The 27,277-nt window shown below is 43.2% G+C and overlaps 1 protein-coding gene across 5 annotated transcripts in view; it reads right to left on the reverse strand.

Moving 5' to 3' along the window:
- LOC134346963 (insulin receptor substrate 1-B-like) overlaps window positions 1–27,277 on the reverse strand; it is a 150,744-nt gene that overhangs the window by 84,329 nt on the left and 39,138 nt on the right. For 2 of the 5 annotated variants that reach the window (XM_063048868.1, XM_063048867.1), the window contains one exon: window positions 13,098–23,039. The exons of 1 other annotated variant lie outside the window; for it this stretch is intronic. In XM_063048868.1, coding sequence (XP_062904938.1) covers window positions 22,906–23,039 — 134 coding nt within the window. In that variant the 3' untranslated portion in view covers window positions 13,098–22,905. Of the gene's footprint in view, window positions 1–2,840; window positions 2,875–13,096; window positions 23,040–27,277 lie in introns of those variants that run through there. 2 more of the 5 variants (XM_063048870.1, XM_063048871.1) reach the window with 2 other exon arrangements.

Genomic DNA, 27,277 nt, shown 5'->3' on the forward strand with positions numbered 1-27,277 from the left:
ATGCTTAACAGTTGGAGAGGTGTTCTTTTCATGAAATTCTGTACCCTTTTTCTCCAAACATACCTTTGCTCATTGCGGCCAAAAAGTTCTACTTTAACTTCATTGGTCCACAGGACTTGTTTCCAAAATGCATCAGGCTTGTTTAGACGTTCCTTTGAACCTTTAGAATAGGTACCTAAACATCGAGAATCTGTGGATAGACCTCAAAAGATCAGTGCATGCAAGACAGCCCAAGAATCTCACAAAACTAGAAGCCTTCTGCAAGGAAGAATGGGTGAAAATCCCCCAAACAAGAATTAAAAGATTCTTAGCTGGCTACAAAAAGCATTTACAAGCTGTGATACTTGCCAAAGAGAGTGTTACTAAGTATAGTACTGCCATGCAGGGTGCCCAAACTTTTGCTTCAGACCCTTTTCCTTTTTTGTTATTTTGAAACTGTAAAAGATGGAAATAAGAAAGTTTTCTTGCTTAAAATATTAAAGAAATGTGTCATCTTTAACTTTATGCCTTTTGGAAATCAGTTCATCTTTTACTCGCTTAGCTATTCACAATAACAGAAATTTTGACCAGGGGTGCCCAAACTTTTGCATGCACTGTATTTCTAAAAAGTGAGGTAGTGTTCAGGGGTTCCATGTCTATTTAGGAACCGGATGGCAGAAGGGAAGAAGCTGTTCTTGAATCGCTGAGTGTGTGCCTTCAAATTCTGTACCTCCTACCTGATGGTAACTGTGAGAAAAGGGCATGCCCTGGGTGCTGGAGGTCCTTAATAATGGACGCTGCCTTTCTGAGACACCACTCCCTGAAGATGTCCAGGTACTTTGTAGACTAGTACCCAAGATGGAGCCAACTAAACTTACAGCCCTCTGCAGCTTCTTTCAGTTCTGTGCAGTAGCCCCACCACCACTCCCCCCATGCCAAACAGTGATGCAGCCTGCCAGAATGCTCTCCGCAGCACATCTATAGAAGTTTTTGAGTGTACTTGTTGAAATACCAAATCTCTGCAAACTCTTTAGAAGTATAGATGCTGTCTTGCCTTCTTTTTAACTGCGACAATATGTTGGGACCAGGTGAGGTCCTCAGTGTGAATATGCCCACAGGAAAATGAATCTCAGGGTTGTATATGGTGACATATATGTACTTTGGTCATCAAATTTACTTTGACCTTTGAACAGGCTCTTCTGGTCCAACAAGCCCATACTACCCAATTACACCCAGTGACCATTTAACCTACTAAGTTGCATGTCTTTGAAATGTGGGAGGAAACTGCAGCACCTGAAGGAAACTCATGAGAACGTATGAACTCCTTACAGACAGCGGTGGGAATAGAAAACACAAAATATTCTGCAGATGCTGGGGTCCAAGCAACATGCACAAAACGCTAGGGGAACTCAGCAGGTCAGGCAGCATCCATGGAAATGAACGGTCAACGTTTCCGGCCGACACCTGATGAAGGGTCTCGGCCCGAAATGTTGACTGTTTGTTTCGGTGGGAATCGAACCCGGGTCGCCTGTACTGTGAAGTATTATGCCACCCTACCTTAACAAGTGCCGCCTTAATGGACAGAGAAAGAGGGATGAAGAAAGAGGAACATGTAGGGCAAGAAAAAAGAGTGCAATCTGTTACATAAATACATCCACCACCATCAAACACGAACAAGTGCACTAACAGTTGGACAGCAGGACAGGGAACACAGACCAGATGCACACAACACATAAACAGGCAGTAATGTCCACAAAAGACAGAGGAATGCAGACAAGGAAAAAGGAAGAGTGTGCACAGAAAGGAGCACAGAGACAAAAATATGTAAGCAGAATGTGAAAGCATGAGTGAGGAAGAATCAAATCAAATTTCAAAGTGCAAAAGAAATTTTATTACGTATCAGAGTGCATATATGTCACCACATACAGCCCTGAGTTTCATTTTCCTCTGTGCATACTCACCAAATCTATAGAATAGTAACTATAACAAGATCAGTGAAAGATCAACCAGAGAGCAGAAGCCAACAAACTGCAAATGCAAATATAAATAAACAGCAATAAATAATGAGAACTCAAGATAATGAGATAAAGAGTCCTTAAAGTTAGATCATTGGTAGTGGGAACATCTCAATAGTGTAGTTAACCCCTTCTATTCAACAGCCCGATGATTGAGGCGTAATAACTGTTCCTAAACCTGGTGATTTAATTCTTGAGGCTTTTGTCCCTTTTCCTAATGGCAGCAGTGAGAAGAGAGCATGGCCTGGGTGGTGGGGACCTCTGATGATGGGTTCTGCTTTCCTACAACAGTGTTTCATGTAGATGTGCTCAATGGTTGTGAGTGCTTTACCCGTGAGGTACTGGGCCGAATCCACTCTCTTCTGTCAGATTTTCCGTTCAAGGGCATTGGTGTTCCCATACTAGGCCATGATGCAGCCAGTCAATACAGTCTCCACTACACTTCTATAGAAGCTTGTCAAAGTTTTTGATGTCATGCCAAATCTCCGCAGACTCCTAACGAAGTAGAGGCATTGCCGTGCTTTCTCTGCAATCACACTTATATGATAGGTCCAGGACTGGTCATCTGAGATAGTGACACCCAGGAATTTAAATCTGATCCTCCAATGAGGACTGGCTCATGGACCTCTGGTTTCCCTCTTCTGAAGTTTACCATCAGAATCAAGTTTAATACCACCGGCATACATGATGAAATTTCTTGTCTTTGCAGCAACAGTACAATGCAATACAGAGAAAGAACTGTGAATTACAGTAACATTGAGAAAAACTGTGAACTACAGTAAGTATATATATTAAATAGTTAAATTAAATAAGTAATGCAAAAGTAAAAATAAATGTAGTAGTGAGGCAGTGTTCATGTGTTCAATGTCCATTCAGAAATCTGGTGGCAGAAGGAAAGAAGTTGTTCATGAATCTTTGACTGAAATAACACCATACACACATATACACCCACACAGTGCGCGTGAGGACAGTGAGAGATGGATTTCACTGACCTTTAGAACCAACATTCCACTTTAAATTGAGAAGCACTATAAAACTACTAAGCAGGAAACCATCATTACAACCTTTGATCTCCTGGATACAGCGTTCTTATCAAGTGTGGCATACGGCCTGGGCGAGCACACTTAGTTGTTAACCATGCACACGCTGTATGAACACACATGTGGGCGGTGAACACACGGCGCAGACGGCAAGAGGTCACTCTATCGCTCCCAGCTGTAGATGCTAATATTGAATTGGGGATAATAACGAGCACATTGCATGGTTCAAGTGGTGTTGAGAACACAGATTCCAGGTGTGAATAGGATAATAGGAGGAAACAAAAAAAGATTTACTAGAATGCAACAGGGATAAGGCTTTTCCATTGTGCGGAAGACCAGGGTCATTCTCTTTAGATAGAGTAGGCTAAGATGAGGTTTAATAGAGGTACTTAAAATCCTTCAAAGATTCAAAGTACATTTATTATCAAAGTATGTATGCAATATACAATCCTAAGATTTGACAATTTAGGATTGACAACTTGACAACTTCCCATTGACAACTACGAAACAAAAAATCATGAAACCAATTCAAAGAAAAAATATCACTTTCCAAAATGCAAAAAAACAAATCACACAAATACGAGAGAGAAACACAGAATATAAAACACAAACTCAGGCGTATTCAGTTCAGCTCAGTTATAGCATAATCTTTTCGTTATCGGCAGGCTGCCCCGATCAAAAATCACCCAAAATAGCACCAAAAAAAACAAGGTGTGAACAGAGAACCAAAACACATCATAACTTGCACCACAGACTCCACAGAGCTTTGATAGCAAGTAAGGAAAAGTTGTTTCCAGGGAAGAAGTATGAGTAGCCATAAGACCATAAGATATAGGAACAGAATTTCTCTACCATTTCATCCATTTTCCCCCTCAGCCCCAATCTCCTGCCTTCTCCCCATATCCCTTCATGCCTTGGCTAATCAATAATCCATCAAACTCTGCCTTAAATATACACAATGACTTGGCTTTCATAGCAATGAATTCCACACATTCACCACTCTCTGGCAAAAGAAATTCCTCCTCATCTCTGTTCTAAAAGGACTCCCCTCAATTCCGAGGCTGTGTCGTCTGGTCTTAGACTCCCCCACCATAGGAAACGTCCTCTCCGCATCCACTCTATTGAGGCCTCTCAACATTCGATATTTTTCAGTGAGGTCACCCCTCATTCTTCTGAATTCCAGTGAGTACAGACTCAGAGCCATCAAAGGCTCTTCATATGACAAGCCATTCAATTCTGGAATCACTTTTGTGAACCTCCTTTGAATCCTCTCCAGTTGCAGCACATCCTTTCTTAGATAAGGGGCCCAAAACTGTTCATAATACTCCAAGTGAGGCCTCACTAGCGCTTCATAAAGTCTCAACGTTACATCCTTGATTTTATATTCTAGTCCTCTCAAAATGAATGCTAACATTGCACTTGCTTTCCTCTCCACAGACTCAACCTGCAACCAGCTTTATGTTACTTAGCAAAAGCACCAAAAGGAAAAGCTAGAATTTTAGTATAAGCTTAGTAAGTTTCAATCTGTTATGCACCATCTGAAAAGGCAATGGGAGCAGATTGAACCGGGATTTATAAAAGGGCATTTGATCAATAATTCAAGGAGCAAAATCGGACAAGAGAACATTACTTCAATGGCGCATTCAAAAACTCATCACAGGTGTAATAGGCTGAAAAGCCTCCATTCATGCCAAGTTCAAAGTAATTTTATTATCAAAGTACATATATGTCACTGTATACAACATCATACTCAATAAATCTATAGAATAATAACCAATACAGAATCAATGAAGGAGCATACCAACTTGGGCATTTATTCAGTGTACAGAAGACAATAAACTGTGCAAACACAAAAATAAATCAATAATAATAAATAAACAAACAAACAAGCAATAAATATCAAGAACATGAGATGAAGAGTCCTTGAAAGTGAGTCTATTGGTTATGGGGAACATTTCAATGCTGGGGCAAGTGAAGTTGAGTGAGGTTATCCTCTTTTGTTCAAGAGCCGGATGGTTGAGGGTTAGTAACTGTTCCTGAACCTGGTGGTGAGAGTCCTGAGGCTTTTGTACCTTCTACCTGATGGCAGAAGCAAGAAGAGAGCATGGCCTGGGTGGTGGGGGTCCCTGATGATGGATGCTCCTTCCTGCGACAACATTTCATGGTGGGGAGGGAGGGCTTTACCCATGATGGACTGGGTCATATCCACTACTTTTTGTACGATTTTTCATTCAAGAGCATTAGCGTTTCCATACCAGGCTGAGATGCTCCCAGTAATATACTCTCCACTACACATCTATAAAAGTTCGTCAAAGTTTACATTATTCTCTAAAAAAGCAGGAAATGGGTCTTTATGAATTCACTTTCAACTGGCCAGTTTCACAATTTATATGGAGATCTGCAAGTTGCCATGCCACTAGCCAAGCTGTTCCAGTACTACTACAACAACGGCAATGTGGAAAATTGCCCAGGTATGTCCTGTACACAAGAAACAAAACATGCGCAACCCAGCCAATTACCGCCCTACTTTCAAACATCAGCAAAGTGATGGAAGAGGTCATCAACAGTGCTATCATGCAGCACCTACTCGGCAATAAGTTGCTTGCGGATGCCCACTTTGGTTCCATCAAGGCCTCTCAGTTCCTGACCTCATCACCTTCTTGGACCAAAGAGCTAAATACCAGAGGTGAGGTGAGAGCGATAGCCCTCGACATCAAGGCGGCATTTGACCAAGTATACCATCAAAGTGCCCTAGCTAAAATGGAGTTAATGGAAATTAGAGGGGACATACCTCTGCTGGTTGGAATCATACCTAACACAAAGTAAGATGGTTGTGGTGGTTGGAGGTCAATCATCTCATCCTCAGGACATCACTGCAGGAGGTCCTCAGAGAAGTATTCTAGGACCAACCATCTTGAGCTGCTTCATCAATGACATCATAAGGTTCGAAGTGGGGATGTTCACAGATGACTGCACAATGTTCTGCACCATTCGTGACTCCTCAGATAGTGAAGCAGCTCACACCCAAATGCAGCAGGACCTGGACAATATCTAGGCTTGAGCTGACAAGTGGCAAGTAACTTTCAAGCCACGCAGGTGCCAGGCAATGACCATCTCCAGCCAGAGAGGCTCTAACCATCACCCCTTAACATTCAGTGGTATCACTGTCACTGAATCCCCTACAATCAAGATTGACAGGAAAGTGAACTGCTCTAGCCACATCAACACCATGGCTACCAGAGCATGTCAAAGGCTAGGAATCCTGGGATGCGTAACTCACCTCCTGACTCCCCAAAGCCGGTCCACCATCTACAAGATTCAGGTCAGGAGTGTAATAGAATACTCACCACTCACCTGGATGAGCGCAGCTTCATCAACACTCAAGAAGCTTGACATCAACACAGTCCAGTACAAGGCAGCTCACTTGATTGGTACCCCTTCCACAGGCATCTAATCCCTCCGCCATCGACGAATATTTGCAGTAGTACGTACTATCTACAAGATGCACTGCAACAACACACCGAAGTTCCTAAGGCAGCATCTTCCAGACCCACGACCACTACCATCTAGAAGGCTGAGAGCAGCAGATATCTGGGAACACCACCACTTGGAAATCCCCCTCACATCCTGACTTGGAAACAAATCACCATTCCTTCATTGTTGCTGGGTGAAAATCATGGAATTCCCTCCCTAATAGCACTGTGGGTGTACCTACACCTCAGAGACTGCAGCAGTTCAAGAAGGCAGCTCATCACCTTCTCAAGGGCTACTAGGGATGGGCAATAAATGCTGGCTTAAAAGGCAACGCCCACATCCCGTAAATAATAAAAAAAATCTCCTGTGCTTGGATCTTTGATAATCATATCTGAACAATAAGCAAGGCTGCCTTATAAAAATAGTCAATCAAAGCCATCCCAGTACATGGCACTATCTAATAAAATAAAGCTGTACAAGCAGGCAATTACCGCTCTTGTGGTGCTTAAATGGAATGTTTGAAGCAATTAAGCAGGTTATTCTGGATCAATGTACTAAATTGTATTCTCATCTCCATAATCCCATAGACGCTCTGCCAACATACCACTTTCCCCTGCCTTTTCCAGCCCCACACTCCCTGCTGCAGTAGATCTGCAAAGGGTAAAAAAGATGCTTAATATATAAACATAACTGTAATCAATGACACCATAAATTACCAGAGCAGAATCAGGCTATTTGGGCCTCAAGTCTGCTCTGCTGCTTCCTAGCTGATCCAGTCTCCTTCCCAGCTCCAATCTCTTAGCTTCCCTATGTACCCCTTCACGCCCTGACTATTCAAGAACCTATCAACCTCTGCCTTAAATATACCCACTGACTTGGCCTCCACAGCCACCTGTGGCAACAAATTCCACAGACAAACCACTCTCTGGCTAAAGAAATTCCTCCTCATCTCCGTTCTAAATGGACACCCCTCTATTCCGAGGCGGTAATCCCCTGATCTTAAACTCTCCCACCATAGAAAATGTCCTCTCCACATCCACTCTATCATTTAATAGGTTTCAAAGAGGTCACCCCTCATTCTTCTGAATTCCAGTGAGTACAAGCCCAGAGCCATCAAACACTTCTCATATGATAAGCCTTTAGATCCCAGGAATCCTGCAATAGGACTCCCAGGTCCCTTTGCACCTCAGATTTTTAAATCTTCTCTCCATTTAGGAAGAACGGAGACACAGACCAGTGTCAGCCATGGCTCAGTCAATAAGTTGTGGGTTAGAATTCCACTAACCAAGTGAGATTTTGGGATCCAAGTTCGTAGCTCCTTGAAAGTGGTTACACAGGTGGTTAAGAAGGCTGATGGAATGCTTATTTTAATTAGTCGAAGCACTGAGTTCAAAACTCAAGAGATTATGTTGCAACTTTATAAAACTCTGGCTAGGCCATATCTGGAGTATTGCATACAGTTCTGGTCGCCACTCTATAGGAGAGATGTTGAGGCTTTAGAGAGGGTGCAATTACCAGGATGCTGCCTGGTTTAGAGGGCACATGCTATCACAAGAGGCTGGATAAACTTGGGATGTTTTCTCTGAAGTGCCAGAAGCTGAGGGGAGATCTGATAGAGGTTTATAAGATTCTGAGAGGTACAGATAGAGTTGACAGGGAGTATCTATTTCCCAGGGTAGAAATGTCTAATACCAGAAGGTATCTATTGAAGGTGATGGATTGTATGTTGTATGTATGTATGTTGATTGTATGTAACATCCATTGTATGTTCAACGGGGATGTTTTTTTTTACTCAGAGAGGGATGGATGCCTGGAATGCACTGCCTGGTATGGTGGTAGAGGCAAATACATTAGAGGCTTTTAAGAGATGTTCGATTAGGCACATGGATGTGAGGAAGATGGAGGGATATGGACATGGTGTGGGTAGGAGGGATTTGTGTTTGGGTGTTTTTGATTTGCTTTTTACATGGTTCAGCACAACATTGTGGGCCAAATGGCCTGTTCCTGTGCTGTACTGTTCTATGTTCCTAAAATTTGAGCGCACAGCCTGTCTCACCGTCTAAGTGCAGTGCTAGAAGACTGATTACTATTTAAAAGAAGAACAATGAAGTAACCAGCAGAATCTGGCCAAGATTTATCACTAAGGCCTTACTAAACAAATAATTTGTTCAGCAATATTTGTGGGACTTTGTCCTGGGCATTTTTGCTATCGTGCTTCAAACAATGAGAGACAACAAAGTATTTCGTCAGCTGTACAATGTCTAAAGCATGAAATGTCTTTACCAGTGTTGGACTTCAGAGGAACTAGTTTCACCAAGTGGTATGTCGGTGGATTCCTTTCAATAGAAAATAAGATCTGTTAACACTTGGGACGGTGGGGGTAGGAGATGCATTGTTGGTGAAGTTCAAAGCCATACAAAACAGATGCAAGGTTTCAGGCATGTCCATTTGTTGTAGCCGCTCCAAACCCTCGATCCCCTCCTCCCCAAAGAAAACTCCACTGTGCCTTTTACGCTTTATGGGGTTACTTCTTCTCTCCCCTTTCAGCCCTGATTCAGGGTCTCAACCCCTGGTCATGTGAGTGACAGGAACTATTGCCAGGAGAACAATGGGCTTGGTTAACTGTAAGTGATCACTGAATGTCTCGAGGGAGGGGGAGAGGGGGAGAGGGGGAGGGGGAGAGGGGGGAGGGGGAGAGGGGGAGAGAGGGGGAGAGAGGGGGAGAGAGGGGGAGAGAGGGGGAGAGAGGGGGAGAGAGGGGGAGAGAGGGGGAGAGAGGGGGAGAGAGGGGGAGAGAGGGGGAGGGGGAGAGGGAGGGGGAGGGGGAGGGGGAGGGGGAGAGGGAGGGGGAGAGGGAGGGGGAGGGGGAGAGGGAGGGGGAGAGGGAGGGGGAGAGGGAGGGGGAGAGGGAGGGGGAGAGGGAGAGGGAGAGGGGGAGGGAGAGGGGGAGGGAGAGAGGGAGGGAGAGAGAGGGAGGGAGAGAGAGGGAGGGAGAGAGAAGGAGGCGGAGGGGAGAGGGGAGGGGGAGAGAGGGGGGAGAGAGGGGGGAGAGAGGGGGGAGAGAGGGGGGAGAGAGAAATACAGGCAGAGACAGATAGACAATAGGGCTTGGAATAGACTGTGGTATGTGAAAGAATGAAACCACTATCTCTGTGTTCCTAAAATACTTCAAAGGAACTCACTTTTTTTCTGTTTTCTCTTCAGCTTGCAACAACGTGAGAACTTAAAATATCCCAAGGTGTTTCTCAGAAACATTTCATTATCAACTGTGCCTTTTATGCTTTAAGGGGTTATTTTTTTCTCTCCCCTCTCAGTCTCAATCTAATATGTTGACATACATATTCCACCCTCCCCACCTACAGATACCACCTGACTGGCTGAGTTCTTCCGATTGAGCACATCCCTTGGTCGAAGTTAATTATGGATATTGCGTCTAGCTCTCCCTCTCCACACATCTGATGAATCCTAAGAACGACAGGGACCAATACAGTTCAGGGCCAGTGGAATCACAGGAGTTGTCAGTCGGCTTTGAACTCAAAGTAGGACTGTCTTAGGGACTCCATTTCTGGATTTTTCCCTCAAGGTTTATTCCTGAAGCCTTCCCCATGAGTGGGTATAGTTGCAAGGCAGCGGGGGTTTGAGGTCAGAGTTTTCCTTCTCCTGGATGAGCTGCCAACCACGGCTGACGAGCCACATCTGCCCAAAGCGACTGGCTTTAAGGTGCCAGTAACCTGCCTTTGCCCCTTCTCCTGTCAGTAGAATGGTTCCACTAGGTTTAGTAGCTAAGCGACACGTGAAGGCCAGGCGCTGGACATGGTTGTCAGAGGCAATTTGAGGCGCACGCAATTGGGAACATTTAATAAGTATTGGGAACTTATCCCCACTACCTCCCCGACAATGACAACCTTAAGGGACCAGTACACACGAGAGACTTTGCATATGCTGGAAATTTAGAGCGACACACACAAAACACGACAGTGCAGACAAATCAGATTCCAGGAAAGGGTTAACTCTTCTCATGACCCAGATTTGCTGCCTTTCACACCCTCACCAGCCAGCCTAAATCTACAACAAAATGAGCAAAAAAATTGTTAATGAGCCGCAAATTGTCAAACTCCACACCTCCCTCACCCTCTAGTGAAGTGCCATCTGTGTGTTTGCACACAAGCTCGGAATTGATCCCACCCACGTGACAGGGAACAAGAGCTCATGTCAGGTTATGATCACCCATGAAGACAACGAGTAGGTGATCTAGCAGTTCATCTCTTCCCCCACCTGCTCCCTTCCACCAATCACTAACAGAAATACTGCCCATCACCAGAAAGGAAACAGAATACATTGAAGATATTCAGCAGACTAGACAGCATCTGGAAAGAGGAAGAACAGTGGTGATGCACACAAATTGTTGGAGGGATTCAGCAGGTCAGTCAGCATCCGTGGAACGGAATAAAGAGCCAATCTAACATTCCTGGCCAGAGGTAACGTCTTTGCACTGCTCCAACGCTGGCCTCTTGCCCATCTCTCAATTTCCATGAATCATCATAGACGTGCATTGACACGCATGTGGTTTTGGAAATAACTTGGCTCTTCGGTATGCAAAGCAAAATTTGTTTCAGATTAAATGACATTAATCACTGATTTGGTATGCCACATAAAATTTCTACATTTCTGATCCTATATCTTAGGGTCTTATGGTCTCCTACCAGGGAGAGCATTCTAACTGGCTACATCACTGTCTGATATGGGGGAGGGGGGTGCTACTGCACAGGATCGAAATAAGCTGCAGAAGAGCTGTAAACTTATCAGTTCCATCAAGGGCACTAGCCCCCACAGCATCCAGGACATCTTCAGGGAGCGATGCCTCAAAAAGACGGCGTCCATTATTAAGAACCCCCATCACCCAGGACATCAAAGTTGCTGGTGAACGCAGCAGGCCAGGCAGCATCTCTAGGAAGAGGTACAGTCGACATTTCAGGCCGAGACCCTTCGTCAGGCCTGAAACGTCGATTGTACTCTTCCTAGAGATGCTGCCTGGCCTGACTCCAACACAAGCCTCCCTTCCCCTCCCCTCCCTGGATCAAACTGCCTGTTATCTTTTCACCCCTCCTCAATCCACCAATTATGCAGGGTTCCTGTCTCACCACTCTCATTCTCCTCTGGCCATCCTCCCTCTCAGTCCTGATGTGTGGTTTCTACCTGAAATGTCAACAATTCCTTCTGTCCTACAAACGCGGCCTGATTCACTGAGTTTGGGTTCATTCCAATCAATTTATTGAATACTGGATATGGGAACTGTTCCTCCAAGAGGACCACAACTTTGTTGCAGGGTTTGGAGGTTTGTATGCTCAATGACCTGGAGATTTTTGCTGAATGGAGTCAAGGCTTTATGCTTTGGCTCTTGGTAGGGTCATCCATGCCAAACAGGTCAAAGGGTAAAGGCCAGATTAAGAGTGATCCAAAGGATCTCCAAGTTCAGGGGTTCAGCTCAGGGGTAACTACCCCGTCTGGCAAAATCCTACAAAAAGTAGTGGATTCAGCACTTTCTATCACGGTTAATGTCCTCCCAACCATTGAGCATATCTACACGAAATGTTGTCATAGGAAAGCAGCATCCATCACCAGAGTTCCTCACCACCCATGTCAAGTTCTTTTTCTCGCTGCTACTATCAGATACAAAGTGCCTCGGGACTCACACAACCAGGTTCAGGAACAGTTACTACCCCTCAACTATCAGGTCTTGAACAAAAGGGGATAACTACACTCACTTGACTATCCATTGAGATGTTCCCACAACCCACATAAAAGTTGCTGGTAAAAGTTGCTTCGTTCACCAGCAACTTTTGTGTGTTGCTTGAAATTCCAGCATCTGCAGATTTCCTCGTGTTTGTGTTTCCACAACCAATGATTTCACTTTAATGACTCTGTATCTTGTTATTTCATGTTCTTGTTATTTATTGCTATTTATTTATATTTGCATTTGCACAGTTGGTTCTCTTCTACACTCTTCTTTCATTGATCCTGTTATAATTACAATTCTATAGATTTGCTGAGTCTGCCCACAGGAAAATGAATCTCAGGGTTGTATGTGGTGACATATGTGTGCTCTGATAATAAAGTTGATTTTGTACCTTGAACTTTGTAATTTGTTACAGGAACAGCAATGAAGAAGGAAGCCCTGGGCACCACCAGAGATGGAGGATCTCCATTGCTGCTCTAAATGCCAGCAGCGTAACAGAGAGTAGAGACAGGAATTGTTGCTTCACTCTGCAGTTCCTGGGCCAGCTGCTCAGATTTCAAACAACAAGCAGTAATTTCCATACTCAGGTTAGTTAGCTCTGGCAAAAAAACTTGTTCACAGTTTCTGATCCAGTATTTCACATTCTGTGCCTAATCTAGAACAATACTGGATACAGTAAATCAAACCTTTGTGCACCAAGATCCTATTTTTCTTAGTTCCCTTGTGCTAGATACAAATCACAATGACTGGCCCAAATTTCTCTTTTACGATCTTGTAGGCAAGGGACATACGATGCAAGATCCCCTACCCACCCCACCCCTGACCTCAGTGGAAAAAGCCCGCTTGCATTTACCGTCTATAACCCTCATAATTTTCTATACCTCTATCAAATCTCCTCTCAATTTTCTACTTTCCAAGGAATAAAGTCCTAACCTATTCAAATTTACCTTAAAACTCAGGTGCTCTAGACCCGGCAGCATCCTTGTAAATTTTCTCCGTACTCTTTCAAGCTTATTACATTTTACCTGGAGGTAGGTGACTGAAATTGCACACAATATTCCAAATTAGGCCTCACCAACGTTTTATACAACTTCAACATAGCATCCCATCTCCTGTACTCAATACTTTGATTTACGAAGGCAAATATGCCAAAAGCTTTCTTTACGATCCTATCTACGAATTATGGACTTGTATTCCTAGATCCCTTCCTTGCTGTCCACTACATCTGCAATCTTGGTGTCATTCGCAAATTTGCCTATCCAGTTAACCACATTATCATCCAGATCATTGATACAGTTGACATGCAACAACAGACCCAGCACTGATCCATGTGGCACTCCACTAATCACAGGCCTCCAGTCAGAGGAGGGACCATCTACTACTGCTCTCTGCCTTCTCCCATAAAGCCAATGTCTGACTAAATTTACTACTTCATCTTGAATGCCAAGCAACTAAATCTTCTTGACCAACCTTATCAAATGTTGAAAGGTACTACCTTAAAAACTTCTCTTCCATATTTGAGGGGCATATTGAAGTTTTAATTGTATCTGGGCTGTGCCATCCCTGTCCTGAGAGTATTTGGTGGAATTCTATGTACCTAAACTGAAAATTTAGCAGTAGTGCACCTTTATCTCTTACTGCTCCCTTAAGTTACTCCTTCCGCATTGCTGCCTGTTCATTCTGATCATAATGATGTAGAGTGGTGGTTTTCAACAGTCAAATTTGCCTGTTCATTCTGATCATAATGACGTTGACTGGGGGCTTCTCAACAGTCAAATCTCCTTCTAGGAATAGCCCATCCCTTTTTTCCAGTTCACCCTCTATTTCTGCTTCTTGGGACTCCTATCTTTATCTGGTGCAATGCAGAAGCATTCTGGCGAAGAACCACAAGGCTTCTCAGAATTGTACACCAATTGCTTAAGCACGGCACCTATCATTTGAGCTGGCCCTGCCGTATCCAAATAGAATACAAATAATTTGTGCTTCAAAAATACCAGAAAGTTGGCAGCTTATTCATTTCCATAGATGCTGCCTGACCTGCTGAGTTCCTTTTTTTTAAATTTTATTTTTATTTGGATAAGGAATTCATAAGTATCATGTACTTTTTTCACATGTATAACCTTTTCCATTTTTTTATATGTATAAAACTAATTATTTATACATTCTTAAGTACACATTGAGATGATATAAAAAGAAATTAGACACTTAAATAGATAATTATGTACAGTGGAAATTCTAATCTATTAGGCTAAGTAATGGTATTAATTATTAAGAAAAATAGTAATAATAGTGGATTAGTAATAGTTTCCATATATCTCTTCTGAACACTTCTTCTGGTCCAAAATGTTGTATGTAAGCCTATGTAACAACCATTGTAGGTGTTTATATCCTAACTTGTTCATATTTGCTCCTGACCTGCTGAGTTCCTGTAGCATTTTGCATCTGTTACTCTGGATTTCCAGCATCTGCAAACTTTCTCATGTTTACTATATTCTGCATTCTGTTTTACTTTTTGCTACCTCAATGTAGGGAATGATCAGTCTGGATGACACACAAACAAAATACTTCTCACTGAATCTAAGTACATGTGACAATAATAAACCAATATCAATTCCAGAGTAATTATCTTATTCAAATCTACAGCAGGGCAACACTATCTGATTACTTATCTCAAGCATTGGTCTGGAATACAGGCTCAAGTCTCTGGATAGGATTTGAGGCCTATTGACAGCAGCAAATGCATTTACCATCACTAAACCAGAGCATATTTTCCGTGGCAGAGTGCTGCTTGGAACACAGTGAAATCCGAAATAGGAGACCAAATTCTTGGAATGTTGCAAGCTCAAATGCACAGCTGAGTTTCCAGCATTATATCAATAATTACCCTTCAGAAGCATTTCACTGTCTTGAAATGCCTTTCAGATTATGCAGTTTTTATTTAAAAGACAGAAAATGGTAACTTGGCTCATTGGAATTGCATCCTCCGTTAAGTGACTATTCAGTCATTTATGCAATTGCTGTCTTGGATTCAGAATGTATGGGATTTGATGCCCAATACCAGCAAGTAGAGGTTGGAACACTCCAAAAGAGAGCTGATATCCAGCTAAGTCCTCTTATCCAGTCAATGCAGATCGACCACATGGGTTTTCTCCATAATTTATGGGCCATGGAAATACAAATTACCAATGAACAGAATCAGTCCTGCTGTCACCCAACAGAAAAATTAGTCATAAAACTGGACGAGCTTTCAAGGAACAGTAAAGGCAATGGAGAAGCCTAATGTTCTCCTAGGAAAGAGCCATGCCTTAAAAGGAAAAGTCTGCGTTCCTGATTCATTTCCCTTCTGACCCACTGCACATGTTCCAACACAAGACCACTGTGTGATGAAAGGGTACAAGAGCGAGATATATCAGCTAGTTAAGTGGTGTCACGGCAACAACCTGGCACTCAGTGTCAGTAAAATGAAAGAGCTGATTGGGGACTTCAGAAAGGGTAAGACAACGGAACACACACCAGTCCTCAGTGACGGATCAGAAGTGGAGAGAGTGAGCAATTTCAAGTTCCTGAGTGTCAATAGCTCTGAGGATCTAACCGGGTCCCAACATATTGATACACCTATGAAGAAGGCATAACAACAGCTATATTTATGACTGAGAAGATTTAGTATGTCACCAAGAGCACTTAAAAATTTCTATAGATGTACTGTGGAGAGCATTCTAATTGGCTGCATCACCACCCGGTATGGTGTAGGGGTGGGGGGCTACTGCACAGGATTGAAATAAACTGCTGAGAGATGTAAAATTAGTTAGCTCCATCATGGGCACTAGTCTCCATAGTATCCAGGACATTTTCAAGGAACGGTGCCTCAAAAAGATGGCGTCCCCATTGCTCAGATAATGGCCTCTTCTCATTGTTACCATCAGGGAGGAGGTACAGGAGCCTGAACGCACACACTCATTGATTCAGGAACAGCTTCTTCCCCTCTGCTATATAAGCTAGTTAGCAAGTTATCTACCGGCACTCAGTAACTCAGTTCCGGCAATATGATGGCAAGGAATAACACAAAAGAAAAGGAGATAAAATAACAGGTGACTATAGCCCCACCCTGGTTTAGAAAAGGAAAGGGTTGGTAACAGATAAGAAGAGTGTGTGGCAGGGGGAAGAGGTGGGTGGCGGAGAGGGGGAGAGGGGGAGAGGAAAAACAAAGGAGATGAAAAGGGAGAGGTGAGTTTGCAAATACAGAACGACGATCTGGATATGGATACACACTGCAGAGAAGCCATGTTGGTTAATGGCTGGGGATAAGTAACGGTGAAACCATGTGGGCTAACCAAGTAAAATAGAACACACAGAAACAACATACAAAATGTGGGAGGAACTCAGCATGTCAAGCAGCATCTATAGAGGGAAATGAACAACCGACATTTTGCGCCGTGACCCTTCTCCAGGACTGAAGAAGGGTAGAGGCCAGAATAAATGTAGGGGGAGGAGCACAAGCTGGCAGGTTACAGGTGAGTCCAGCTGGGGGGGGGGGGCGGATAAGGTAGGTGCATGTGGAATGGGGATGAAAGCGGATGATGTGAGAAACCTGGAGGTGTCAGGTGAGTCCAGGTGAAAGGAGAAGGTAAGTGTGTGGGGAATGGGAATGAAAGGGAAGGATGTGAGACGCTTGGATGTGACAGGTGGAAGAGGTGAAGGGCTAAAGAAGAAAGAATTTGATAGGAGAGGACAATGGACTGTAGGTTACAGGGAAGAAGGTGGGATCTAGAGGGGGTGTGGGACAAGAAGAGAGAGTTGAGAGGAGGGGACACAGGAATGTGGGGGCTGATTGAGTTCCTCCAGCATTTTGTGTGTGTTGCTCAAGATTTCCAGCGTCTGCAGAATCCCTTACTTTTTACATTCACCACTTCACTTACACAGCACGATGCACAAGAACCCAATCAACTTCTGCTGACTTCTTTATGATGTGTAAGACGGCAGCCAGGGCATGGTTATTTTACAATGGCAGCTTGATTTGTACTGAATCTCTATTAAGTTACCCTGAGGTTCATTAAACACTCTATCAGGCATCTGTAAGTGGTGGTGATAATTCATTACAGGAAACTTGGCATTATAGAGCATATTAACATAGTGGAGTAAGGCAATATAGTGAACTGGAAATCCAGGGCCTCAGATAGTCATTCGGAGACAGAAGTTAACATCATATCACAGAAGCCTAATTAAATTTGGAATTTTAAAAAAGTGACACCATAATTCTAACCGTGAAATTACGGAATGATAAATCCTAACTGCTTCAGGAATGCTGTTTAAGGAAGAACATTTGCTAGTGTGGCCCATTTGGCAGCTCTGTACCACTTGTGCACTGTCCATCAAGCTCTGATGTGGCCAAAGCACAATTCTGCTCAAGCTGGATTAGTCATGGTGTAAAACGCTGGCCTCACTAGCCACAGACACTTTGCATGAATGAAAATAAAACATCATGAGTAACTCTGGGAGAGACTGTTAACAACAACAACAAAAAAAGGCACTAAATCACAACAACATATTAGATGTTGAGAGATTCAACAAAAGGATTCATTTTAAGAAGAACTTTGAAAAGATATGGGTAAATAGAGTCATTTTTGGCTCATCTAGTCCATGTTGAGCCATTTAAACTGCCCATTCCCATCAATCTGCATCGGGACCATAGCCCTCCATACCCCTACCATCTATGTACCTAGCTATCAAGATGAAGGCTATTTATTTCCCACATTCTTTGGTGTTTTGGCAAACCTGATCTAATTTGATGACCATTTAACAAGGAAGATGGCTGGAGTGACCACAGCAGCACAAGAGCTGTGTGTGCACCACACTTGCACCATACACTGAAACACCCAGAGCACTTCATATCTGCACCTGCAATTGAGAGGAGAGAGGAGTCCCACAGTCCAGCCTCTGCTTCACCTTCATACTCCACGTTACATAACTTGATTCCTCAAAACCCCATTCCCAGTACCTTCAGGCAATTACACCTGATGGTAGAGGAATCAAAGAATGAGTTAGACAAGCTGCAGAGAGCATGGCTTCACTCCTGCTATGATTAACTATGCTCCCCAAGGCCAGGTCAAACTGGCTACAGATTCTAATCAATCTGTGGACTGACAGAAGACCTGGGCACATTATCATCCACACCCAGGGCGACTTTAGTTCCCGTGTCACCACTTGCTGGGATTTTCACTCATCTTACACCCAGATCTAACTCCCAAATGCTTCGTTTGGTCCAAGTTGATTAGGCAAGCATTAAATACAGACTGTATTCCTGATCAACTAAAGGCTGTCAGAGAACTTCCTGCACCACATGGGGTCTGGTGGGTTATTTATTTATTGAATTATTGATACATACATACAGACAGTACGAAATAGGCCCTTCCAGCCCTTTGAGCCACACTGCCCAGCAACCCCCGATTTAATCCTAGCCTAATCATGGGACAATTTACAATGACCAATTATCCTACCAACAGATATGACTGTGAGAGGAAACTGGAGCACCGAGGAGACCCATGGGGTCACGGGGAAATCGTATAAACTCCTTAGAGGGAGTGGCAAGAATTGATCCCGGATTACCTATACTATGAAGCATTGTGCTAACCTCTACACTACCATGCCATCTCACTACACCACAGTGCAAAATTACTATTGTCAGAAAAGATTTGACTTGATTGGCAAATACATTATACAGAACCCTGTAATTACCGTTAAGCTGTTTGCTAAGTCACCAACTTTGTAATGCTTTCTTGCCTTCCTTATGCCTGTAGATGAAGTGACGGTGCCCTTCCTCATGGATCTAGACATGCAGGCAGCTAGAAGTGTGGCACTGTGTGCACTGAGTCGATTGAACCCCATGCACTGAACTGGAGTGCAGCTTTAGTTTACTATGTCTGCTACAAGGAGACTGCTACTAAACCTTCTTGAACAGTCATGGCAAAGTTGCCTTCCCACAATAGAATACCCAAGCTGGAGCTAGAACATAGAAATTTACAGCACATTACAGGCCCTTCGGCCCACAATGTTGTGCCGACCATGTAACCTACTCTACAGATTGCCTAGGATTTCCCTAGCACATAGCCCTCTATTTTTCTATGCTCCATGTAACTACCTAAGAGGCTCTTAAAAAGACCCTACTGTATCTGTTTCCACCACCACTCTCTGTGTAAAATACTTACCCCTGACATCCCCTTGGTATCTATTTCTAAGCATCTTAAAACTATGTCCCCTCATGTTAGCCATTTCAGCCCTGGGAAGCATCCTCTGACTATCCACACAATCAATACCTCTCATCATCTTATATACCTCTGTCAGGTCACCTCTCATACTCTGTCGCTCCAAGGAGAAAAGGCCAAGTTCACTCAACCTATTCTCATAAGATATGCCCTCCAATCCAGGCAACATCCTTGTAAATCTTCTCTGCACTTTCTCTTTAGTATCCACATCCTTCCTGTCGTGAGGTGACCAGAACTGAGTACAGAATTCCAGGTGGGGTCTGACCAATGTCTTATATATCGATAAGAAATCATCGCTCTTGTGGGACCATTTTTGCAATTGCTGCCTACAGAGGGGAATGAGCCATTGTCCTGCAAAAACAGGTCAATTTTTATCTTATTTCCGCATCCCATAATACTGTAAACAATGCACATATCAAAGAATGCAACCTTTGAATCCATTGTATTGACCCACTGGTCAATCTGGAACCTGGTGATTTTCCTTTGTAAGGAAGTGTCCAAGCCCAGAGTTTGCAAACTGGCACATTCTCAGGTCAGAATTACTCACTGAAGTTCAGGGTAGCCACCACAAAGGCTCAGTTGGGAAGCAGTAAAACCCATGTGGAAAATTGTTCAGCTCACCATTCCTGAAATGTGTGCAAGAACAATTGATATAATTCTCTGTCAACAGATTTGTGTGATGTTTTGAAAGATGATACCACTTTGTCATACAGTATTTTATGAATAAAGTATATTTTTGAAAAAAATCCATCTACAGCTAATACCCTAAATTTCATGGTCCTTTCATCTGCCAATTTATCAATTGTAATCAAGTAGTTACTTAACAGAGCCCGTTTGTGAATAGCTTACAGCGAAGCTTGGTGCTTGTGCAATACTTAGCATGCCCGTGCATGTTCATTTTGGTAGTGATCCAGCTTCACATTCAAACTAATTGCTCACTTGAATCTTTCCATCTTGTTTTTCCCAGTTACTTGCTGTGTTTCACTTGACCTCTGCAGTACTCACTTCATACTGTGACTTTCTCCTTCCCTCACACTGCCTGCTTCCCCAGCTCTCTCAATTCTCACGTTGGCTGTAGCTGCTTCCTTCACCTCATCTTTCTCTCTTATTTTAGTCAGTCAGACCAAAGAGCTGATTGTAGACTTTAGAAAGGGTAAGGTGAAGGAACACACACCCGTCATCATAGAGGGATCAGAAGTGGAGAGAGTGAGCAATTTCAAGTTCCTTGGGGTTTATGTCTCTGAGGACCTAACCTGGTCCCAGCATATCGATGCAACTCTAAAGAAGGCAAGACAGCAGCTGTATTTCATTAGATGTTTGAAGAGACTGGGTATGTCACCTAAAACACTTGCAAATTTCTACAGACGTATCATGGAGAGCATTCTGACTGACTGCATCACCGCCTGGTATAGGGGTGGGGCTTCTGCACACGATCGAAGTAAGCAGCACAGAGTCGTAAACTCAGTCAGCTCCAAGATGGGCACCAGCTTCCATAGTATTCAAATCATGCTCAGTGAGCGATTCCTCAAAAATGCAGCGCCCAACACTAAGGACCCCCGTCACACAGTACATGCCCTCTTCTCATTGTTACCATCAGGGTGGAGGTACAGAAGCCTGAAGGCACACACTCAACCATTCAGGAACAGCTTCTTCCCTTCTGCTATCAGCTTTCTGAATGGACATTGAAACCATGAATATTCCATATTTTTTTCTGTTTTACACTACTTATTTAACTGTTATATATATTTTTAACTGTAATTCTCAGTTTTTTAAAATATTATCATGTATTGCATTGTACTGCTGCCGCAAAGTTAACAAATTTCATGACATAACACCGGTGATAATAAACCTGATTCTGATCCTGTGCTTTGCTGGGGTGTTTTCTTTCAACCTCTCTCTCTTCTACCTATCTCCATCTACTGCTCTCACCCACGCACTCTCCCAAACTCGATTTCGATAAGCTTGCATTGAAATTTACACCTACCCATTCACCTCCTCCCTCACCTCAAATCAGGGACCGAAACAGTCCTTCCAAGTGAAGCAGCATTTCAGATCTGCAGGGGTCATCTATTGTGTCCAGTGCTCCCAATGAGGCCTCCTCAAATTTGGTGAGAACTGTCATCGAGGGTCTGCTCTATCAAGCACCTCCATTCCATCCACCAAAAGCGGAACTTCCCTGTCACCAAATATTTTAATTCTGCTTCCCACCCCCATTATGACATGTTAGTCCATTGCCTCCTTTTGTGCCAAGATGAGGCTGTCCTCAGGGTGGAGGAGCAACTCCTTATATGCCATCTCTGTAGCCTCCAACCTGATGGCACGAGTATCCATTTCCCCTCCCAGTAAAATTTTTTCCCCATTCTCTCCCCTCTTCTTCTCTGACCCACTCTGGCTTCTTACCTCTTTTCATTTGCCTATCACCTCCCCCTGGGTCCTCTCCTCCTTCCCTTTCTCCTGTGGTCCACTCTCCTCTCCTATCAGATTCCTTCCCCTCCAGCCCTTTACCTTTCCCACCCACTTGGCTTCACCTATCACCTTCCAGCTAGCCTCCTTCTGCCCTGCACCTTTTTACTCTGGTGTCTTCCCCTTCCATTTCAGTCTTGATGAAGGAACTTGGCCCGAAACATCAACTGTTTATTCATTTCCATTGATGTTGCCTGATCTGCTGAGTTCCTCCAGCGTTTTCTGTGCGTTGCTTTGGATTTTTCAGCATTGGCAGACTCTCTAATGTGATTCATCCAAATTTACGATTTTTTCTACCCATCTCTGTCTATTCCTTTCTGTTTTACCCACATGAAATAATCTCTCTGCCCATAGCTCTCCTTATTTATCCTAGATCTACATCACGGAGAAACCTAATGGATCAAATAGCAAAGAGACCTCAGGAGTAAATTCCTCAGACATGCTAAGTGTACAGAATTCCACTGAAACAAGCCTTGTTTAAAATTCCATCAAACACCATCCACTTGTTTCTCTCCCCATTCTAAAAACATTCAACAAGAACAGATATTTTCTTCTTCTCTCATCACACAGAATCTTAAAATCAAACCTCCCCCATTCACCACTCCTATTACAAGGGATAATAGCTGTTGAGGAAAACTCCATTTAATAAAACCTCTTCTCATTCACTCCTGATATCACTGGGCAACCATTTTTTTCAGAAGTGTTACTTCCTCAGAATTTTTTTTTGTTTATGGTAGACCGCTTGAAGCTGAACACAAATATAAATTTAAGACTTCTTGCATCAGATAGGAATTTGGAGAAACAAGAGATTAACTTTTATTGAATATAATGCATTTTATTGCATACCAGTGCTGATGCTTTGCAATAGTTCAACTAACCGCTAAAAATGTTTTGTTGATGACTTTCATTTGTAGTCAAAGTGTCTGAGGCTTCTTGCTTTAGTGTCCAACAATAATCAGCCAGTATTGATGGATTCCAGTTCCCCTGATACTGTTTCTCCATGACCGCAATGTCCTGGTGAAACTTTCACCATGCTCGTCACTGACAGCACCAAGACTTGCAGGGAAGAAGTCTAAATGGAATGCAGAAAATGAATCTTTAGTGGCATGTTGCACCTCATGGTTTGGTATCTTTGAAGCATGCTGTCATCCAGCTGCACGTAGTTGCTCTGAAGATGCCATGATTTTCAACAACATCCTTGAATGCCTTCCATGTGATTTTCTCCAGTCCCACTGGAAGTTATTTGAATTGCCTGTATTGATATGACCTGTTTGATTTGTGGACCAACCAAAATGCCTTCCTTAATATTGGCATCAGTTATTCTGGCTCCATTATTTGATCAGTTATTTTAGAGTACGTTTATGGCACCATCTACAACTCTGATAGTCATTTTCCTGCGGACATACTCAGCAAACCTACAGAATAGTAACTTCAAAAGGATCAATAAAAGATCAACCAGAGTGCAGAAAACAACAAACTGTGCAATTGCAAATATAAATAAATAGCAATAAATAACAAGAACATGAGCTAATGAGATAAAGAGTCCTTAAAGTGAGATCATCAGTTGTGGGAAAATCCCAGTGGATGGGCAAGTGAGTGTAGTAATCCCCTTTTGTTCAAGAGCCTGATGGTTGAGGGGTAGTAACTGTTTTTGAACCTGGTGGTGTGAGATCTGAGGCTCTTGTACCTTCTACCTGATGGTGGCAGTGAGAAAAGAGCATGGCCTGGGTGGTGAGGATCTCTGATGATGGATAATGTGATTTCCTACGACAACATTTCACGTAGATGTGCTTAATGGTTGGGAGGGCTTTACCCGTGATATAGTTGGCCAAATCCACTAGTTTTTGTAGAATTTTCCATTCAGAGGCATTGGTGTTTCGTGTCCCAAGGTCAAGGAGTTTAGAGCAGATCAACTGTGCTCGAAGCACCATTAATCTTACTATGACAGCCAATCCATGCACAACAGGATCACACAAATACCAATGAGGCAATGGATCAATTAATCAGTTTTTTAGTTGTGTTAGTTGAGAGAAAAATGTCGCCTTGATCAGAAGGGAGCACTCTCTGCAATGTAGTTGCCTTATTTCACCTTCCGGAGGGTGCAAATATGCCTCAGTTTATTGTCTTATTCCAAAAGGGAGTGTTTCCAAAGTTGTAGTGCTCCGTCAGCACTGGCATCGACCTGTGTTCAATGTATAAACTTCAGACCCTCCTCAGCATTTAATGATATTTTGATTAAGCCATGAACCAGACCTCTTATATGTTGCAAAGCTTAATATGTTAGGATGCTGGATTATCACGAGTTATATGTCGTCTATATATCCACAATTACCCTCAAGTCGCAATTAAGAGCTGATTGGATGCTTGCCTGAGCAGGCATCGACTGCTTCTGTGCTTCATGCATCTACATATGATTGTTCAATACTTTCAAGATTCTGTCGTGTACCAATCAGCTGGGTCTTCTAATATACAGAAACAAACTACAACAAATTGAGGGGGAATCACATTATTAATACATTAATTAGTTTACTTGCAAGGGGAGATATATTTCCAATTGAGGTTTGTCTGGGAAAATAACTTCAATCTTATTTTTCAACCAAAGCACTTTTGCACATTTTATTAATAAGAAGAACGGTAATTAGGTTGCTCCATTCCATAACATTATATTCCTCTGTTATCTCATTCTCACATGTGCTTTTAGAAGCTCTATCCTGTTTACTCTGTGGTCAAAATATCCTCACCAGCCATAAAATAAATCACTTGTCATAAAACAAAATAGCTTCCTCCCATAAAACACACACATACTTGTAAGTTTTCTCATCCAAACCAGTAAAGTACCTTGGGATCTCATGGACTCCATTTTGTCACATTAGATTTTACAAAAGCTACTAATTCATAAAGACTTCAGGGTTACATATATATTTCCATAAGTCCAATAGATTTTTGAACACAAAAGTTAGGAGATATAAGGGTTAAGTCAAAAAGACCTTAAGACTATAAGATATAGGAACAGAATTAGGCCACTTGGCCCATGGAGTCTGCTCTGCCATTTCATCATGGCTTATCCATTTCCCTCTCAGATCCAATCTTTTGCCTTCTCCCTTCATGCCCCAACTGATCAAAAATCCATCAACCTCTTCCTTAAATATACCCAATGACTTGGCCTCCACAGCTGCCTGTGGCAATGATTCCACAGATTTACCACCCTCTGGCTAAAGAAATTGCTCCTCATCTCCGTTCTAAATGGACGTCCCTCTATTCTGAGGCTGTGTCCTCAGAACAGAGGGTGAAGGGATAGCTAATGTTGCAGTTTGGCCATGGTACAGAATAACATGTTTTTGCTTCTATTTCTGATGTGGGGTGGGAGTGTGAATGTCAACATAGAAGACTACAGCACAGGAAGAGGCCCTTCAGCCCACAATGTTGTGCCTTACCAGCTGAAAAGCAAATCAAAAATACCCAAACACATACACCATGTCTATATCCCTCCATCTTCCTCACATTTATGTGTCTATCTAAGCATCTCTTAAAAGCCCCTAATGTTTTTGCCTTTACCACCATAACAAGCAGCACATTCCAGGCATCCACCACTCTGAGTAAAAAAAACTTATCCCTCACATCCCCCTTGAACCTACCCCCTCTCACCTTCAATGCATGCCCTGTGGTATTAGACATTTCAACCCTGGGAATCAGATACTCTCTGTTCACCCCATCTATGCCTCTCATAATCTTATAAACCTCTATTGGATCTCCCCTCAGCTTCTGACACTCCAGAGAAAACAACCCAAGTTCGTCCAGCCTCTCATGATAGCAGACGTGCATAGTTCTGGAAGACTGAGTACAAAGGATGGGATGGATATTTTGTGTGTATACCCCTGCCCATTCACCTCCATTCAGGACCCCAAACATTCCTTCTGGATGAGGCAACACTTCACCTGCGATCTGCTGGGGTCGTCTGTTGTGTCCTTTGCTCCTGATGCAGCCTCTGCCTCTACATTGATGAGACCCTTTGTAAATTGGGGGACTACTTTGTTGAGCACCTCTGCACCATTCACCATAAGCAGGACTTGCTGGTGGCCAAACATTTTCATTCCAATTCCCATTCCGACATGTTGATCCATGGGCTCCTCTTGTGCCAAGATGAAGCTACCCTCAGGGTAAAGGCATGACTCCTTATGTTCTGTCTGGGTAGCCTCCAACCCGATGACATGAATATCGATTTCTTCTTCTAGTGAACAAAATTTGCCCTCCTCCTTCCTCTATTCACCACTCTGACCTTTTACTTCTACTCACCTGCCTATTACTTCCCCTGCATCTCCTCCTCCTTCCCTTCCTCCTATTGTCCACACTCCTCTCCAATCAGATTCCTTCTTCTCCAGCCCTTGACCTTTCCCATCTACCTGGCTTCACCTGTCACCTTCTCCTCCCCTACCTTTTAATTCAGGCATATCCCCCCTCTCCCTCTCAGTTTCCACAGATGCTGTCTGACCTGCTGAGTTCCTCCAGCATTTTGTGTGTGTTGCAAACAGGACTAGCTCAGGTAGGCAACTCTGTCGGCACAGACAAGTTGGGCCATGGGACTGGTTACATTCTGTATAACTTTTTGACTCCAAACTGCAAATGCCTCAGCCTCGCTGACCACCTCGGAAAGATCAAGGTTTGAGAGTAATATCAGAGGGGGTTTTGATTTTCTTTTTACCTGGTTCGGCACCACATTATGGGCTGGAGGGCCTGCTCCTGTGCTCTACGGTTCTCTGTTCTACGACACAAAATGCTTCCAAAATCAGCTCAAATGGTGGTTATAAAAGTGGTAGGGAATAATGATAAGACAAACGATAGACCAGGAACAAAGGCTGCTGCTGGGAGAGAAAAGGTTAAATCTCTCTGCAGATTCATAAGATGAAAAGCATCAGTAACTCTATGTCTCTCACAGCTCTTCTGTTCCTAAGTGCCCAGAGGAAAGACTGCAAGTTTAAACAAGCAGTTATTAGGTGATGCAGCAGTCACTGCATTCTGTATCAGACAGTGCTTTCAATATATTTCCAGTAAATGAAACATCTTAATGGCAGCATAATCACGAACGATGACTTGGAGCAATTATTAAGGGGCACAACAACCATTATGCACACGTGATGGGTCAGAGAGATTAATTTGTACAGCGCCATCAACCACTTAACGTTTTGACAGTAGTGGGATCGAAAACAAAAACAGGAAATGCCGGGAACACTCAGCACCCCTGGTAGCATCTGTGGAGTGAGGAGTACATTCAATCATCAGGAACAAGAAATCAAACCTGCTCTGAAATGCAGG

This window comes from Mobula hypostoma, chromosome 5 (assembly GCF_963921235.1).
Source record: "Mobula hypostoma chromosome 5, sMobHyp1.1, whole genome shotgun sequence".
NCBI lineage: Eukaryota > Metazoa > Chordata > Chondrichthyes > Myliobatiformes > Myliobatidae > Mobula > Mobula hypostoma.